The sequence below is a fragment of the Cyprinodon variegatus genome, unplaced genomic scaffold, assembly GCF_000732505.1.
Source record: "Cyprinodon variegatus isolate N-32 unplaced genomic scaffold, C_variegatus-1.0 Scaffold385, whole genome shotgun sequence".
In the NCBI taxonomy this organism is placed as follows: Eukaryota; Metazoa; Chordata; class Actinopteri; order Cyprinodontiformes; family Cyprinodontidae; genus Cyprinodon; species Cyprinodon variegatus.
In genome coordinates, this window is record NW_015150838.1 from 173,479 (window position 1) to 180,214 (window position 6,736).

The window sequence follows — 6,736 nt, forward strand, 5'->3', positions numbered from 1 at the left end:
AAACATAAGTAAAGTCACTTATAATTTACTTGTATGCTGTTTAAATATCTGTGTTAAAAGCCATAAAATCCATATACGTCTATATAAATAACACACTCTAGATCTGCTTCACTAACACTGTTATAGAGGGAACTGGACAAGGGATTTAGCTCAGAAAATAATACCAAAAGTGCATTTGTTGTGTTTCGTTTAAACTTATGAAAACAGGGAGTTTTAGGAAAAATCACTTAATGTGGTTTTATAAGATAACACAGTTAGAAAAATCCAATAGGTTCTAATTTAGAGTAGATCACCAAGCTTTTAAAAGAGAATTTATGTTGTGTAAAAACATTTTAAAGCAATGCAATCTGATTAAGATCTTGTAAGAAGAGTTTGCATCAACAAAATATTAAGCCAAACAATATTGTGATGCATTATAATCTGAAAAAGCTAAAGTGCCCTTTTGGCAACTGAACTCTGAACACCTTAGCATACACACAGTTATTTCCAGGTCATAGATGTTCATAAACACCAGTGAACGACTGATAAATAGGCTGATTATCTTGAACGCTGAGTAACAGTTTGATAAATATTATACCAGAGGGAAATCCCTGGATAATTAGGTACTGGGTGTTTTGTCACACACAGTGACGTGGAACATAGTCTAAAGGACTCAGATTACCTGATGTGTGTAGGGGAACATGAGGATCATGAGTTTCTTCAGGACATATCGGGTGTCCACCGCAAAGAAGTACTTCAGCTTGTTCACAGACATGAATCTGCTGATCTGAAAAGCAAAATTGTAAACACCAGACAATAACGGTTTTTTTTTTTACATAAATCCACTCCTTGTATTTCCATAGATCATTGACATCAGTTCATCACTTTTTGTTCTCAGATGTGTTTTCATAGCTGATAAACTAGCTATGATACAGCTAGCCGCTAACATTTAGCCTGTTATACTTTCATTGTTTTGAAACATGATTGTTTAACATGTTTCACAGCTTGAGTTTTGCTGCCCTTTAAACTGAGGTCACCTTCCAAAGGAGATGACTAATATAAAGGCAATCTACATGATTTGTCTTTTTTGATTATGAAACTTGAGGGAGAAAAGAAAGACAAATAAATTAATCAGATTTGAAAGGAAAAAACAAAAAAACTCAGATTATCCATTTTTGTAAGGACAAAATAACTGGCATGTTTCTTGGCCAGACGAGTTACATATTCACAGAAAATAAATTGTGCTCTAGGTTCTTCCATAGATCAAGATTTTTAAATCTCATTGCAAATTAAAGTCGAACAAGATCCTCTCAATTTATTTTCCAAATGACACTAAATGTTTTCTTACCAATCTGACCTGTCAAGGAATGATCAGTTGTTTAAAAAAAAAAGATTAGATTCAAATTTCTGGCTGATTAATTGGTATAAGGTAGTGTGATATTAGACAGTATTTTAACGGTGATTAAACTGTTTAATACAAAGATAATGATACCCCGGGCAATACATCCTTAATTCCTTTTTCCTTTTATTTGCTTCTATCACTCTGACATTTAAAAGTTCGGACGACATCATTTGTGTCTGGTGTTAGCCTCAGATTAGATACTACAATAGCATGAGAGCTCATGATATATCAACCAGTCTTCACTGTACTCCAAACAATCTTTTGCTACTTGCTATGACTATATATTCACTATATGCTGAGAAACCTATATGCTGGTGCATCTCAAACTACAAATCCCTCCCCATGCAATCCTTAATTTTTATTTTTTTGCGGATGGCTTAAAATAGAAGGCACCGCTAACATTACAGTATTACATACGAATTGTTGGCCTAACAAAATATGACAGATGACGAAGTTTCGATAAAACAGAACTTAATAGTCGTTAGCTCAATGTCACTTTGTTATTATTCCGCTTTATTGTCTGTATGAGTTTAATCATTGTTAGGATTGCAGGTCAACAAGGGCACGTCCACACCTAAAGGGAAATTTGGGTCGTCAGTTTTTTATTTCTTTGATTGATTAGACACCTAGGGAGGAAGCTGGATTACCAGTAGAAAACCCAGAGAAGCACAAAAGAAAACTTGCATGTTTAAGTGGCGGACTTCCTGCCATCAGGGATGATGGATCTAAATTTTGTTAATATTTTTCAGGACAGTCTAATGCCCCATTTGAGCTACCCCTCTGTAACTGATTCATGCAGAGTTTGGACCGAGCTTGGATCAGTTAACCGTGCAGAGCTAGGTTCCCTATGGCCATTTACACATCATACTAGCACAGTTCCCTCGCCACCTATCAGCGTTCCACGATACTACAGCTCTCAAGGCGAGAATTACTGAAACAAAAATGGCGGTGCCCATAAAATTTAGGAACTTATGTGCCTGGATGGCGTCCTCCGACCAAATTTCCATGACAGCCTCAGGTCACACCACGCTTTTTGATGCCATTTAATGTTAATAGGCTGAGAAGAAGTTTGTGTTGAGAACAGATGAAGAGATATGTGAATTACAAAGCTGGACATGGCGGAAAACCCGCAAAATGAGTCAGCTGACTGTGAATGAGAGATGATGCGGTCTGGTCATGCGCTCTTTAGCCCCATTTACACTACCCTTTTGAAACCGTGCTGAGTTCGTTCTGAGCACGGTAGCAGAGATAACTGTTGAGTGTAAATGGCATGCCAAACTGAACCAGACTGCGCCAGACACAACCGAACCGTTCTAAGCTGGTACTAGATCATCAGTAGGGCTCAGCGCAGGAATTAGACATCAGACCACCTAGCAACAGCAGATTGAGAATTATCCTATGAAGTCATATGTGAGCTGGGTCCTTGGAAGGCAACATGGCAGTAGGCCATATATGTATTTCCAGTTGGTACAGATCTATTGAGCAGGCAGCGCCGCCCTGCTGTCCGATCAAGCACTACCCACAAGTCACAGATCATTCTTACCAGTGTGACTTTTGTGTCAAAAGTGAAAATGAAGCCGTGACTTGTTAAGTTAAATTTGTGACTCACAGCAGCAGATGCTTGCAGTTGTATTAATTGATTTGTAATTGCGTTAAGGAAAAAAAATAAAAATTTTTTTTTGAAAAATTTAAAACACTGAATTTGTTTTACGCCAATTGTTTTAGATCAACTGTAGCAAAACTGAATGGACTACATTTTTGATGTGCACCTCAGAACACAATTCGTGTACTTGTAACTCAAGAATTTGAAAAAGTGTAACTTTTTTTGTAATTGTGACAGATTAAAAAAAATCTGCAATTACAAAACACCAAAAGTTTTGCAACAACAGCTTTGGACCAAAACTGAGAATGTAAGAGGTTTTTGATGTGCAACTTGTAGAACAGGATTTTTGTACTTTACTTTGCACTTAAAATTTGAACAGGTGTAAAACAAATTTGTGAATTTATGTAATTCACAAATTCATCATGTAATTAATGTAACTCATTCTACAACTTCAAATCCACACTTACAATGCACAAATGGTCTTGAAACAAAATAACCTTCATAAGGTACTCATAATAACTAGACAGCTCTAGATCTAATCCTACATTAGAGGACCAAAAATATATCTAACCATTTAAGTGTCAAAACTGTTTTGTTCAGAAATGTTTGTTTAGTTAAGTGGAGCTCAGTCTGTGGTAAAGCTAAGCTCTAGGTCATATGACTCATTCAGCGATGGAGCCGACCCTCTCAAGTCACAGGTTGGTTTTTGAGAAGGGCGAAACGCATTAAACATAGGAACCAAGTGCTGTAATTTGAACAAATTAAGCCAACATGTGGGTCCAAACTTACATGTTGCTGCTTAAGTGACACTTCTAATTTCTTTCACCTTTTAAAATAAAAGTTATGAAGAATCACCAGGGAGAACCTCAGGCTGCTGATCACATTAATCAGATTAATCTAAAATATCTAATTTCAGTATAATACTACCACATCTCAACATATAATCTGTAGTGAGAAGAACTAGTATCTCAAATCGTTTTTCATGCTCAGAGTAAACTTGGTTGCTAAACTTTAGAGTTCCTAATGAGCGGTTATTATATGGGTATAGGGTATCACACCGCATACCAGCATTACATTTTATTAGCTTATTAAACTACTCCAAACTATCAACGTCAGATGCATTTTTTATTGTTTTTTTTGCAACAGGATTTTATGATCCTCATGGCAAAATCATTGAGTCACTATTCCTATTCAGTCTTTTTCTTCAATATAAACAGGTAAATTAAACACAACCTTCAAAAAGCCAGAGGCTCTTACAACTTATTATAAAGTGTCATATATCACATGTGGAGAAAATATTTCAGTAGTCTTGATATTCCTCACCTCTTTGTTCACGATGTCTTTTCCTTGGTTGGCTATAGATGAGCCATACATCATGGCTGCATTGGCCATTGGGTCAGTGAACAGGTTGTTAACTGCTGAACCTCCATGCATGTCATTTGGGGGTCCTGCCATGTTATGACCAGGAGTGTAGAAGCCCTGGCTGTTCATTACCGGTGGTGCTGAGCTGGTGTCATCGAACAAGACAGAGTCTCCTGCTGGGGGAGCTGCTCGAGCCCTCGGCTTGGCTGTAAACAAATGGGTATGACACAGTTAAGGGCTGGTTATACTCCGGCAGCAGTGTGTTGCAGTGAGCTTGTCACAGATATGACGCAGAGATTTTTGATTTATGCCCAATTTTGAAGCATGGAATGTGCTATGTTATTCCGCACCACAAGGCAAGAGGGACAATCACACATTTTTGAGAGGTGCACCAAAGTGTCTGCGGAAAGGGCGGAGGCATTTCTACATTAACCGCAACACACAGGCAGATGACCTGGTTTCTGAGTATAAACCAGCCTTTATCCTTGTTCTTAAACTGACCACTGGATATAAAAATAACAATATCTGAATTATAATGGCTTTAACAACTGTTTATGATTTTTATTCGTACTTGGATGTCATAAGGCACGTTTCAGAAAACACTGGCTTCTATAGTAGCTTTCAACAAAGTGAAAAAAATATATAATTTTTAAAAAGCTGTAGCATCCAATCTCGATTGAACAGATTCCAATGAAGCATGTTCTTCGCCAGCCCTTAAACACTTGCTACTACGTAACTCAACAAGAAATTTGCTTAGATTTGGTAAAGACCATGCTGTTTCATGCAGATATGGGATTCTGACTCATATAACTGAAGTTGGAAGATTTAGGATTATTGCAATGCTCTTAATATAGATTGTTTACTTTCTTCCTAAGTCTTTAGATTCCTTCCATCCATCCCTGACTGTACAGGACACCAGTCCATCACAGCGCAATTTAAGGCCTGTAAACACATACTTATACCTAAGGGAAATAGGAGCGACCAAATAACCTTACAGACTTGTTTTTGGACTGTTGGATGAAGTCGCGTTGCCCACAGAGAATCCATGCATGCTCGCGGAGAACATATACATATAGTTTCTGTATACTCTATACAGAAAGACTGGGGTGATGAAAAACCAGGACCTTCTTCCTGCAAGGCATTAGTACTGCCAACTGTCACATACCAATACTTCAGGGGTTATGTTTGAATCATTAAATCCAAGTAATAATAAAATACAAATAAATATGCTGAGGAAGCACGTGCATAATTTGGATTTGTTGCAAAAAAGTCTGATATCCATGAATGACTGAGTTACTATGTCTTGAAACCTCACAAACCTAAAACAATTCACTTTAACATTAAGCAAATGGATGGAATTGATAGACTGTGATTATCATTATTTCTGCCTTACTTCTTACCTGTGTATCACTGTGGCTGCACAGACTAATGGGGTATGTTTAAGTATGGTAGTGACAGTCTTATGATAAAAAGACAGAGAGGGGTCAGGAAATGTGGGTTAATCACTACTGACTTTCTGGAAATATTCCAGGGTTCCTACAGCATAAGGCAAGTTAAAGTCAATACTTTTTAATGCCACTTACAATGAAAATTTAAGAGCAACTTGACAGTAAACACAAGGAAAAACCTTGTAGCGACAAATTTACCCTAAATATTTACTTTAACATAAACCATTACTTTCTGGCCCAGTAGAAATGTTTCAAATGTTGAAAAACTTTCCATATGCCTTGGTTCCCATCGTGCTTCATCTACATTCCCTGGCAGTGGTTTAGCCATGCAGAAAACACTTGGATGGATAGCTAATTTTTCTTTGAATTTAAAACTTCCCCATGCTGTCCAGATAAAAAGTTACTAGCACATCATCCCAAGGTCCGGCCACAACATCTTTTTTATTGGTTCCGCTATCATGACGGAAGCAATAATAGTTACAGGGAGCGTTTCAGTAAATGTAACAAAAATATTTTTAATTATTTTATTGTTTGACATGGATTACAAAAATTAAATCCTATTTATGATTTGGTAACAATTTTAAGACCTATTAAAGACTGATTTAAGACATTTTAATACCAATTAAGAACTTGATTTTATATTGAAGAATTCAATGCCTTTTAATACTTTTTAAGGATCTGCAGGAACCCTTTATTCAACATAAAACTGCAATTTTATGATTTTTACTAACACCATGCGGCCACAATTGTTAAGAAAAACATGAATTGAGCACATGAATTGTCTTGCAAGGATGCCTTAAGATTACTTTTATTTTGGGTGAATATGTACTGAATAAATATAAGTGATCAGAGTTGGTTTAGATGCAAATCAGGGCTCGATGTTAACCATTGCCCGATCGCCCGGGGCAAGTAGTTTTTATTGTCGGGAGAGTTGAAATTTCA

The 6,736-nt window shown here is 36.9% G+C and overlaps 1 protein-coding gene across 1 annotated transcript in view; it reads right to left on the minus strand.

Annotated features, from left to right (window-relative positions):
* Positions 1-6,736, minus strand: part of yif1a (Yip1 interacting factor homolog A (S. cerevisiae)) — a 13,367-nt gene that overhangs the window by 4,347 nt on the left and 2,284 nt on the right. Inside the window, exons 3-4 of the mRNA XM_015387074.1 lie at positions 4,308-4,552; positions 662-766 (exon numbers count right to left, since the gene is read on the minus strand). Of these exons, the coding sequence (XP_015242560.1) occupies positions 662-766; positions 4,308-4,552 (350 nt within the window). The remainder of the gene's footprint in view (positions 1-661; positions 767-4,307; positions 4,553-6,736) is intronic.